This window comes from Emys orbicularis, chromosome 1, assembly GCF_028017835.1.
Source record: "Emys orbicularis isolate rEmyOrb1 chromosome 1, rEmyOrb1.hap1, whole genome shotgun sequence".
In the NCBI taxonomy this organism is placed as follows: domain Eukaryota; kingdom Metazoa; phylum Chordata; order Testudines; family Emydidae; genus Emys; species Emys orbicularis.
In genome coordinates this window covers 127,672,521-127,685,623 of record NC_088683.1, presented here as the reverse complement: position 1 = coordinate 127,685,623, position 13,103 = coordinate 127,672,521, and the positions used below count along the sequence as shown (strand labels likewise).

The 13,103-nt window shown below is 42.0% G+C and overlaps 1 protein-coding gene across 2 annotated transcripts in view; it reads left to right on the top strand.

Annotated features, from left to right (window-relative positions):
• KRAS (KRAS proto-oncogene, GTPase) overlaps window positions 1–13,103 on the top strand; it is a 37,763-nt gene that overhangs the window by 10,813 nt on the left and 13,847 nt on the right. For both annotated transcript variants that reach the window (XM_065398612.1, XM_065398604.1), the window contains exon 3: window positions 6,570–6,729. In XM_065398612.1, coding sequence (XP_065254684.1) covers window positions 6,570–6,729 — 160 coding nt within the window. The remainder of the gene's footprint in view (window positions 1–6,569; window positions 6,730–13,103) is intronic.

The following is a 13,103-nucleotide window of genomic DNA, read 5'->3' as shown; positions in this document are numbered from 1 at the left end:
CACTCCCATTCAACCCCCTCAGTGCTGTCACCCCACTAGCTTCTGAGCTTGTGCCCCAGCAGCCTCATGTGTTCCACTCTCTGTCCTAACCGGCTCCATGGGCAGGATGCTGTGATAAACTTCTACTCCTGGGGGAATTCTGAATTTTTTTCCCCACAGAAATATTTTCTGCCTGAGAAGTGCTGCAGTTCTATCTTTTTCCCACCAGAGGCCGCTGTGGTGCCAGAACAGCCAGTTGTGCTCATTCTCCTGGCTCTTCTGGCTCCACAGTGGCCTCTGGTGGGCAAAAGGCGGAACTGCAGCACTTCTGGGGCAGAATGTATTTTCTGTGTGGTAAAAAAAAAAAAATTCTGTGCCATACATGAGTTCTGCACATGTACAGTGGTTAGGGTGACCAGATGAGAGACGTGAAATATCGGGATGCGGGGGTGGGGCGGGGTGCCGGCGGAGCAAAAAAAAAAAAAAACCAAGAGCCAGTGGCGGAGGGAAAAAAACAAACAAAAGCAAAAACCCAGAGCCGCCGGAGCATAGGAAAAATTGGTGGGGGCTGAGCACCCACCGGCAGCTCCACGACCCCCCCCCCCCCCCCACCAGCTCGCCTCCGCTCCGCCTCCTGCTTCTTCCCCCTCCCTCCAGCACTTGCGCTGCCATACAGCTGATTAGCGCAAGTCTGGGACGGTAGGAGGGAGGAGGAGGAATGCGGCATGCTTGGGGAAGAGACGGGGCCAGGGCAGGGATTTGGGGAGGGATCCAATGGGGCAGTGAGGGGGCGGGGCTGGGAGTGGGGCAAGGGTGGGAATTTGGGGAGGGATCCAATGGGGGAGGGAAGGGGCGGAGTCAGGGTGCGGGGCCGTGAGCCCCTTCTGCCTGTGCGCCTGAGAGCAAAATATCAGGACAATTCGCGTCCCAACTGAACATCGGTCGGGATGCGGGACAAACAAGTAAATATCGGGACGTCTGGTCACCCTAACAGTGGTGCAGAATTCCCCCAGGAGTAAATATGATAAGCAGGGTTTCAAAGCTGCTATTGCAGTTGATAGGCCATTAAATGTATACTAATCAATCCTTTAGTTACTTAGCCAGAATATTTCCAATTTGCCACTTACGCTTGGAGCATTACACAGGGTTTTGAGTAGGTAGAAGGGAGATGGCTGAAGCCTCCTGAAAGGTCAAGAAGTTGGGCAATTTTGAAAGGTAAATAAAATGTAAAATAAATATGGAAGTGAGGAGATTTCAACGTTGACATCCTATTGAGGTGAATGGAGGTGATTTGTATCTCTCGGGCAAATCCTGCCCATTCTGAGGCTATAGCAGGCACTCTTGGAATTAAAGTAGAGTAGTTGTGCTCTGTGTGTGAAGTATGAAAAGATATGGCGATCCATGGTGTGAACCAAAAAACCCATCTCCGTGGGGCCCTTATATGTTACTGTATAGCACAGGAGCGGGCAAACTTTTTGGCCTGAGGGCCACATCGGGTTTTGGAAATTGTATGGAGGGCCGGTTAGGGGAGGGGGTCGTGGCCTGGCGCCCACCTCCTATCTGCCCCCCCCCCCAATTCCCTGACGGCTCTCCCGGTACCTCTGCCCCATCCACACACCCCCTCTCCCTGTCCCCTGACTGCTCCCGGACCCCCGCTGCCCCATCCAACCCCTCCTCTCATTCCTGATAGCCCCCCCGGAACCCTTGCCCCATCCAACCACCCCTTCTCCCTGTCCCCTGATTGCCCCCTGCCGCCCCATCCAACCCCCCCCCGGGATCCCTGGCCCCATTCAACCCCCTGTTCCCCCCCCCAACCCCATCCACACCCCTGCCCCCTGACCACCCTCCTGAACTCCCCTGCCCTCTATCCAACCCACCCTGTTCCGTGCCCCCTTACCGCGCTGCCTGGAGCACCGGTGGCTGGTGGCGCTACAGCCGCGCCGCCCGGCTGGAGCTGGGCCACGCCGCCGCCACGCAGCACAGAGACCGGGTCAGGCCCGGCTCTGCAGCTGCGCTGCCCCAGGAGCTCACAGCCCCGCTGCCAAGAGCATTGCGCGGGTGGCAGAGTGAGCGAGCTGAGGCTGCGAGGGAGGGAGGACAGCGGGGGAGGGACCGGGGGCTAGCCTCCTGGGCCAGGAGCTCTGGGGCTGGGCAGGACGGTCCCGCGGGCTGGATGTGGCCTGCGGGCCGTAGTTTGCCCACCCCTGGTATAGCAGGATGTATGGATGGAGCCTGGGGGTCTCTTACTTAGGTTTTTCAAATTAGACACCAAATTTTATGTATACTTTGAAAATCTTGGCCCTAGTTATCTATTATGACTTAATATGATATGTAATATGACTTTCCTGATTATAGTGGCTATTTATGTATTAAAAACCTTTAAAAAGTTGCCCATGTCATAAATGTATTACAAAATATAAAGAACAACTTTTCCAATAGTGACACAAACAAAGATCCATACTGCTAATGTAAGGATAATTAAAATAAACACAAATTAGGGTAACTATTGGTCTGTACCCTGAAGAAAAAGATTAACAGATTTGGACTTTGGACCGAGGGAAGGGGAGCGGAGCACACTTCCAAATTCAGGACCACTTCCAGAGAACACCCTGTGAGGCGCTCCCTCCCATTTATAGTGAGGATCTTCAGCTCTCATGCCTCCATCTTCCATTGATCTTAACTTTGGGAATTTGGCATCAGAGAGTGGCAGTCTCAACCAGTGTTCCCTTTAATTTTTCCTACGCATGTAAGGAATGAATTTTATGTGTACCACTATGGAGGTGATCACCTCCATATTGGTGCATATAACAAAATTCATGTGGTGGGGCCGAGAGGTTTGGAGTGTGTGTGTGTGTGTGTGGGGGGGGGACGGGACTCAGGGCTGGGGCAGAGGATTGGGGTGCAGGGGGAAAGGAGGTGAGGGCTCCAAGGTGGGGCTGAGGATGAGGGGCTCAGGGCTGGGGCAGAGGGTTGCGGGGTGTGTGTGTGGGGGGGCGAGGGCTCCAGCTGGGGGTGCAGGCTCTGGGGTGGGACCGGAGAGGAGAGGTTTGGGGTGCAAGCTGCCCAGGGGTTACAGTGGGGAGAGAGGACTCCCCCCAGCTCTCTCCCCCTGCAGCAGCACCTGGGCTGGGGGAGAGGGGCACTTCTCCCCTGGGCATGGCAGGTCCATGCCAGGGCTGAGTTGGAGCCAGGGGAGGGGCGCCTTTCCCTCAGCAAGGCGCGGCAAGTCCAGGGCAGGTCTGGGTTGTGGGCGGGGCGCCTCTCCCCGCCATGGCCCGGAGCCCCTGTGTGGGGCTTAATAGGCAGCTGCGCGGCCACGCAGCTTAGAGGAAACTTAAGTCTCAACCCTTTTGTGACTTAATAAATTATCATCACCTGGAATTCAACATAGGAACATATTGGAAGCCAATGCAGATCCCAGAGCGCTAGAGTAATGTGCTCCCAATGTGAAACATGGCCATGACATTCTAAGTTCACCTCTTGTACTAGATTCATTTTAAGAATTGTCTCTGTTTAGTCCCACATACAGTGCATTAAGCAACCTAATCTTGTGGTTTGTATAACTAGCAAGCCCACACTGGGGGAGAGGGGAGGCAAGGCACATGAGAAAAATATAGGGCTGTCAAGCGATTAAAAAAATTAATCGCGCTGTTAAACAACAATAAAATACCATTTATTTTAAATATTTTTGGATGTTTACTACATTTTCAAATATAGTAATTTCAGTTACAACAGAGAATACAAAGTGTACAGTGCTCACTTTATATTTATTTTTTATTACAAATATTTGCACTGTAAAAAACAAATTTTTTTTTCAATTCATCTCATACAAATACTGTAGTGCAATCTCTTTATCATGAAAGTTGAACTTACAAATGTAGAATTATTTAAAAAAAAAAAACTGCATTCAAAAATAAAACAATGTAAATCTTTAGAGCCTACAAGTCCACTCAATCCTACTTTTTGTTCAGCCAATCACTCAGACAAACAAGGTTGGTTACAATTTGCAGGAGATAATGCTGCCTGCTTCTTGTTCACAATGTCACCTGAAAGTGAGAACAGGCGTTCGCATGGCACTGTTGTAGCTGTTGTTGTAACATATTTACGTGCCAGATGCGCTAAAGATTCATATATCCCTTCATGCTTCAACCACCAGTCCAGAGGACTTCCTGTGTGGTTATAGCAAACTTATTTTTATTCTTGCTTTAACAGTAAAAGGAACATAGTGTTATTTTTGTCCAGCTTTCCGTATTTTGAGTTATACGGTATGGCTTTTAAACCCTTCTTACAGAGATAATGCAGAGAGCACAACTGTAATTATGTAAGAAGGCTTCTTGTTATACAACCTCTCCCCACAGAACATTTAGGCCTTGGCTACACTGGCAATTCACAGCGCTGCACTTGCTGCGCTCAGGGGTGTGAAAAAACACCCCCCCCTGAGCGCAGCGAGTGCAGCGCTGTAAAGCGCCAGTGTAATCAGCGCCTGCAGCGCTGCACGCTCCCTCGCAGTGCTGCAAGCTATTCCCCTCGGAGAGTGTAGTTGCTGGTGGCGCAACTACACTCGGCAGCGCTGTGAATCCGCAAGTGTAGCCAAGGCCTAAGGGTTGAATTCTGGCATTAGTACTGTTATGTTCACACATCAGTGAATGAGCTTGTGATCTGAGATTGAAGGTTCACAGAACTAAATACCTATAAAGATAAGAAACCATAGCTATGTTAATTAAGGAGTAAACTTCCAGACTGTCTGGGTGGGAAACAAATTAAATTAGTGATTGGCATTATCTGTGGAGATTCTTTCAGCAACATCATTGTCTTGCCAAATAGTTTTAATCCAGTATTTGAAAGATGCATTCTAACTAGTATTTGAAAGAGGGATCCACTTACTAAAGAAAGTCTCAGAGAAAAGTAAATCAGTGATTTAAAGAGACAGATCTTAAAATTGCCCCCCTAGCATAGATGTCAGCAGTATTGATTTTAATACATGCCAGCTATTGTGGGTTTTTAATAGTATTTTATTGGTTAAAAAAAGCTGAGATAGTATGTGCAAAAGGATGTCAGGCAGTATAATCAGTCAGCAAAAATGCTGTACAATAAAACATTGATCATAAACAATTCTTGAGAACCTTGCATGTTTTCTAAATGTGGGAAGACAGTAAATTGAGACACTAATGTTGTGTCTACACTTATGGCGGTATGTAGAGTCCAGACTGCATGCATAGCTAGTACAGGTATAAATAGCAGTATAGACGGTGGGGCATTGCTTAGACGAGTGGAGTACACACATGTCAGAACATTAGGGTCTGTACCCTATACGGTTCTCTACGTGCCCAAGCAATGCGTCCCATGTCGGCACTGCTATTGTTAGTGTAGTGTCCTGCTGCTGGAGCCTTTTCCTGCCACAGTGAAAGGCTTAGGCAGCGGGGAAAGATTCTGGTGGTGGTGAACGCTGCGCTGCGCCAGGGCGGCAGGAAAGTCTCGGCGAGGGGGTGGCACTGTAGAGAGAGGCTCTGGTGGGTGTGGTGTGGTGCGAGGCAGCACGGAAAGTTTTGGCAGGGGAGTGGGTGGGTGCCTATTGCAGGGTGGAGGGAAAAGGCTCTGCCTGGGCAATGGGGAAAGGCTCTGGCAGGGAGGGTGGGGTGGACGCTTTGCTCAGGGCTGTAGGGAAGGGCTCCCCGTGCCTCTCCCCACCAGACCCTTTAACTGCCACATGTATCTAAACGTCAGCATGGACGCAGCCTGCTTTTCACTGCAGTGTGTAGTTACGTGTACCCTATATGCCACCGCAAGTGTAGGCGAGCCCTTAGAAGAGGAGCAAATCAACTACGCCTCTGATGCTAGCCTTGGAAACAAATTACTTGCTCACATTGCCTGGCCAAGAAGAGGAGTGGGACGGAGGGGACAGTTTCCTCATAAACCCTGCCATTGCTCACAAAAGCCATCACACCTCATTTACAGTTAAGAACCCTAGTAAATAGGATCTTGCAGCATATTTGGAGATCTTTTCCTACCAAATAATTGAGTTTTGATTCTGCTGTTTTGTTAATCTCTTCAGGTAGAGAGCTCAAATATTGTAAAATTAAGATAGACTTTTATGACTTTGCTATTGCACTACTCCACCAGACAGGAGTAGGAGTTTTGGCTAAATGGGACAAAGTCCCTGGGGAATAAAACAAGAACACTATCTGAGCCTGATTCTCATCCACACAGAGGCCCTTTATGTTGCTCTGGCAATGTGAAAGGACACTAAAGTGGGGATAAAAGTAAAGCAGGTGTAGTGTAAATGGAATCAGGACTCATGTAATTTTAGCTCTCGGAGTCCCACCGCTATCCATAACCATGTGACCAATATTTATGCTCTTCTTTTAAGTTGAAATGCTAAATCTGGGGGGAAAGGCAGTAGTATCTCCTAGTTTAACCGTTATTGAAAAGTTTCAAATAATGTACACATCAAATAAAAGGAAACTATGATGTAGTGTTGACCCATTTGGAAATAATAGAAATGTCTAACTGCATTTTGTTTCCTCCCCTAAAATTCTACTGTATTAACACTACTAAAAGTATTGAAATGAAATCTCTCCATTTTATTTTAGGGAACAAATAAAAAGAGTTAAAGATTCTGAAGATGTCCCCATGGTGCTAGTAGGAAACAAATGTGACTTACCTTCCAGAACAGTAGATACAAAACAAGCTCAGGACTTAGCACGAAGTTATGGAATTCCTTTCATTGAAACATCAGCAAAAACAAGACAGGTAAAGTTCAAAACAAAGACACACAAGCAGAATTTCAAGAACTGAATCTTGAAAGTACCAGAGCATTCAAAACTCCAGCAACTGCCAAATTTTGGTGTTAATGCGTATTTCTCTAGAGGAAAATTTGTGGTGTTTTGCCATTCTGTGGACTCCCAGACAACTCGTACTCATTCACTGATCAATGATGCATTTCAATAGTTCAGACTTAAGGAATGAGACCCGGGCCTCTGTTGCATTCAGCTACTACGCAATAGCATATTTTTTCAAGTTTTACTTGATTTTAATAGTTTGAGAGTGTGTTTCACTTAAAAAAAAGACGGTGTGAAGGACATGAATCACTTTCTTAGTGAAGGTGTTCAGCAGTCAGACAATTAACCAGAGTTCTGAGCTCTTGTTCTTGGCTAGCAAAAAAGTGTAATTTATGCTTAGAATCAGAATAGGGTTATTGAAGGAAAGAAGCTGTCTCAAAGGGGAATGTTGTTGCACACTGCCCAGGTGGGTAGAACTCCTTAGAAATCCATGTATAAATTATGCATTTTACACATCCACAGAATGTCCGGATTAATCAAGTTATGCTATTTTGCCACTACTACCCAGTTTTCTGACCATCTTTAACCTAATGGACTAACTCATGCAACTTCTAAATAGAGAGTAAAATTCATTGAGAAGAAAATTCAGGAGTTCTAAATTTGGATGTGCAGTAATATTTGGAGCATAAACCTATGTCAAGGAAGATTCCAAAGTCATAAAACTTTAGGACTAGAGGGTAGACTAGAAGAAGTGTCTTAAGTAAGCCAAGTGGCATACAAACTGGCTGAATAAATATAGAAGTTACAATATTCCTGTCTGGGAGGTCCTGCGTGTGTCTCATTAACAAGACACTAGGTAGGACAAAAATGAAAAAATTAGGAAATAAACAGCAAACAAATACTGCTGTGGACTATTAATTCTGTACTATCATTTAGTGTTGTAATTTTTTGTTTTACTTTCTTAAACAATGATCTTTGTTACAGAAATCTACCTCCCCTTTTCTTTTCCAAGATAGCTTTTATAGAACCCATTGCTAACATGTTTGAAATTACTTCTTAGGAATACATTTCAAAACAGAAACATAATTAACGTACCTAGCCTTTGATTTCTTTTCGTGCTTACCCGATTTTCTTTTCATGCTTGCCTGATACAAAATTGCTTGTTCAATCACCATTCAAAAATCTGTGCAGTTTTATCTTTGCTTAAAATTCAGTTTAAGAATTGACACAAATCTATTTGATATTTGATTTTTTACCTCTTAATAGGAGACTTTTAAAGAGCTTATGCCCAACATTCATGTAGATTTTAAAAGGCAGTATACCAGCCTGATTAAATACAGATGAAATTGCTTTTCCATTGTCACATTTGAAAATCTTGGTCAGATACTACTAATGTTTGGGTGCTTAAATTTTGAATATCCATGTGAGATGTTTTAAAGAGGCCCTGAGCATACATCCTTGGGGAAATAAAGCCTCTTTAAAGGTGTCTTGAATTTGAAACACAGCAATTTAGGATCCAAAATAACTAGTCACTCTTGAAAATCTTGCCTTCTAGGAATTGAATCATTAGATTTTTATTTTTATTTTTGGTAAATCAACAATATCATTATAGATTAAGTACCTTCTTATGGAACCACAATGATGTGGTCTCAAACACAGAAAATATTGTCAAAAGGGAATTGGATGAAGAACACTGTCTTTAATTTTACCAAGATGCTACCTTTAATGTTTTAATGATTGTGTGTGTGTGTGAGAGAGAGAGAGAGAGAGAAATAGGGGAGAGAGAGACATTCTCTCTCAAAATAACTCTTTTTAAATGAGGGGTGTCAAACATATATAGCCTCTGGGCCACATCTAGCCCACATGAAATATTCAGACTGTGTAGAAGTTAAGCTTTCATTTAAGAGAGATTTTTAATCCTCGTGGTTGCAAAGACTACCTTTCAAACATGAACAGACTGTAAGTGATGCAGTGATGTCTTTTGGAGGCTGCAGAAAGCCTGAAACAATGAGGTAGAAATTTCCCACCCCTCTCTTAATCTCATTGGTGCATTTGCTCTAAAGGTCAATGATGACGCTTCAACATTAACTATTTAATTGCTGATTATTTTAGCAGATAGAATGAGGGAAGAGGCTGAATGTGAAGCCTCAGGGGAGCTGGGAGTTTCTGAAGGGAAAAAATATAGAGTGGAGCAGAGAGGGGAGAGACAAAGGGCTTGTCCATACACAGTTTTTGTTGCAGCTGCAGGTATAAACCTTTATGGTGATATAAAATTGTCCATACTAGGAGGTTGCATTAATTCTCCACTTCATTTTTGGTGCCAGTTTAGTTTAAATCAGCACAAATACTATATAGAGAAGGCCAGAGAGATTTTTGAAAGGAGGGTAAGGATGAGCAGGAATAAGAATGGTCATAAAGGTGTGCATATTTTTTCAAAGTGATATTGAATGTGACAACAAGGTACTTAACAAAAAACTGAAGATTTAGTTACTGCAGAAAGGTCACATTCTCCATTTTTGTGCCAACTTCACATTAAAATCAGCAGGAGTTCTGCAGTGGGATTGACTCCATAATTTATATCCCTGTTCACGGACCATAATTTAAAAAAAAAAAAAATTTGGCCTTCTGCATCAAATAAGTCTGACATCCATAAATAACATAACATCTTGCCCTCTGTATTTCGTTTTTTGTGTGTTTGACTTAACTCGTAGAATCAATTCAGCCTTGGCATATGAGGAAGCAGCTCCTAGTGAAATCAAAAGGAGTTGCACCTCTTTAAACTAGGGATGATTTTTGTTTTTAAGGTTAGATTTTGCAACCATTGCAAGTACTTTTTTACCTTTTATAGGAGATGCACAAAGAGTAACTTCAGGACTGAGCCCAAAATGTGTTTGAACCTAGGGTTGTACGTTGTCCTTCTGTGTTACTTAATTTCTCTTCCAACTCCCATAATAGTATTTGATTAAAAGGAGAGTGTGGGTGGGGGTGTATCTGTGGGTGAGAATTCTTTGAATTGTAACACTAGCCACAAAAGGCTTGATTTATTGTGGAGAATGCATATTTAGACAGATTTTGAAAACATTTTATTTAAGAGTTGATATAAATGACTAATTACTCGTTTTTTTTATTTTAACTGTCTGTTGTATGAACACATAAGTCCCACATAGGTGAACCCCGGCTCATACTGGGAGTTCTAGTGAAGTAAGTGGTGTTCCATTTACAGGACTCCACTTGTGCAGTTCTCACTGTCAGGTTAGGGCTGTAGAAATAAAAAAACTTAAATATAAAAAATTGTTACTTGAACCAGCCTGCCATTTGCAGGTATCATGCCAAAGATCTATGTAAAATAATGGTACCTTATCTATGTATAGTATGCAGCCATTATATTTTATTATGAGGGACTGGTAGCATGACCTATTAAGGTTGCCCCTCACTTCCCTTAAGGCCCTGTTTTCAGTTGCTTGTAATTTTTTCCAACTTCAACTATTCAGTTAAAATTTTCCATGCCTGGTGTCTGTCTCAGGTTGGTGTTTTTTGGGGGGAAATTTCAGCCAAAGTAGTTCAGACATTTCTGAGAATAAAGCTAGGGCAAAATACATTGTTTTGCTCATGTTTAAAAAAAAAAAAAAAAAAACTAGTGAGCATATATTTGTAAAGCTCAAAACACCCCCATGCTTTGGAGCAGGGACTTGAAATTTGGGAGATGGTGACCTTTGTGTCAGTGATATTCCTGGAATGGCACCTAAGATTCCTGAGTCTTGCCATTCCTTTGCTGTCAGCACATATCTGTGAAATCCACTGGCAAAAGGGGTATCTCATTCCCCTCTAGTGCTGGTCCACAAAGAAGATGACATTGTACTACTGCTAAGTGGCAGAGGTCTGTGTGGTGGATCTAAAGGTTCCAACTCTGCCTATGACCCATATAGGTGCCAGGGTATACATGCCTTCCCCCCCCCCCCCCCAATTTGCTTTTTTAAAAAACCCTTGGAAATCACACAAAACAAAACATCCAAACACTATTAAAAGAACATGATTAAGGCTGCAAAGTCAAACACTCATACGTTAGGAACCTTAATTTGTCCCCCTTGTGTGTATGGATTTTGAGACAATCTTTAATTACACGATCATGTATTATATTTTTCCCAAAGGCCCCATGCCTTACTCAGTGCACAGGATGGATGGTGGTCACTTAATGAGTAGCTGTTTAATATTTTGTTTTATCTTCATTGTTAAATTTGTGGCCCTGGGCCTTATTTGCTGTACACGTCTGAAGACAGAATTATTCATTTTCTCATGGGCTTCTTATGGCACTCATCACTATACCATTTGAGTGCTTCACAAATATTTATGAATTTTACAATACACCTGTAAGATGAGGGTGCATTATTTATCACCATATTACAGATGAGCAGCTGTGGCCTAGAGAAATTAAGATCAAAAGTACTCCACTAATTCTGAGTGTTCAGTTTGCAGGGTGAGTGATTTAAATTAGTGATTCAAATCACCAATTTTAACCATGATTTAAATCCACAAACAGGAAACCAATTAAATAGTTGATTTTAATCTTGGTTTGCATTTGTTCTCTCTGGTTATTTTTCTAAAGAAAGGTTCATGGTCATCTGTTGGTAACCATTAAAACATGTTGATTTACAACTACATAGAGCCTTTACACTAAATTTTTTCTTTTTGTTAACCAGGAGGATACACTGTATCTATATGTATTTATTTAAGCATTTATATAGCTTAACTGACACTCAAATTCTTAATTTTTACATTTTTTATTATGTTGGAAAATGGTGAATGGTTAATTTTTTACTTGTGTTTTGTGTCAAGATCAACTTGGATGGACATTAAAAAAAATTAATTAAATAAAACTACCTTAAATGTGCTGGATACATAAACTTTTTCTTATGAAAGTATTTTGCATTTAAAATTGATTTATTAAACAAAGGAGGTATTATATGTAGTTAATGAATTGAACTGATTGTTTTCAGTCATGTCCTTCAAGATTTTAGAATTAGTAGTGCTCACATCCTATCATACATTGTTTTATTCATACATTGGAAGAGGGAAAACAAGCTTTGTTGCTCTTTCAACTCCCAGTTGATGTTTTTAACTTTGAATGAACTAGTAATTGAACTGAATAACTCACATGATGAAAATAGTCTCTCTGCACCTACAGAAGAGGCTACTGCTGTCAGAAGCTGACTTAGACTTCAGCAAACTCTGATTCCAAGTGCTTAGCCAGTGACTTCCATCAATTCATTGGTTTTACTTTCTTTAAAACTTGGCAGCAAACGTGTACTGTTTTGATATTTTTTGTTTAGTTAAATGATTTTATTAAGTGAAGGCCTTAACCTACGTTGTCAATTTCAAATTTAATTTTAAATTTATTTTTTAAAAATAAACTTGTATTTATTTTAAATTAAAAATATCCAGTTTAAATAAAAATCCAATTTTTAGTTTTTTTTAAACTGATTTTTATTCACCCTGCACTAGATGTTCTTTTAAAGTATTATTTGCAAAAGGACAATGTATGAATATACTGTAGGCATTCTGGCCTATGTTCAAATAGCCTTTTATTTTTGTAAATAGTCACATTTTAAACTAGCCATCTGGCTATGTACGAGGAGTCTTCAACAGCATCTCGAATACACTGTGCTGCAAGGTCTTGTGTGTCATGGGCCTTTAACGTGTTTAAAGTAGACCAGTACTCTACAGACATATGAACTTCTCCATTAAAGAGCATGTAATATATTTAATTTTGTAATTGCTTAAAGAAAAGTGTTGACATACTGAAAAGGGCTATTCTTTTTACTTTCTGGTGGTGTCACTATGACCTTGAATTACCATCAATTTATTAACTTTATGAAGTGAGCCTAAAAGAGAAACAGTAATGCAAAGTTTTTTTTAAAAAAGTATTACAGTTGCTTTTTTAAACATATCACTGTGGTGACTGACTCTTTAAAAATTGTCCCTTGTGTAGATTGTCACACTAGTTAAATATCTCTTGTTAAAAGATGTTCTTTCTAGTATGACTCCTGTTAACTAGAGTCCTAATGTTACGTTCTTGGTGGCGGTCGTAGCAACTTCTTTTCTCTCTCTCTGTGTGATTCTCTGCATCGCTAACGCAAAATCACACCTCCTGTTATTGGTGATGGGGACATTGGCATTATGAAGTCAAATGAAGGCGCATTGTCTTATTTCTGATATCACAGCTATAGAATCAAATTTCATATTTCTTCTGCAAAACAGTAAACCCTAAGTATCTTGATTTCTGCACAGCATGTGCTCTGGCACACTGCAGCTGATCACTGTTTATTCTCTCTGTGTGAATAAGATCCC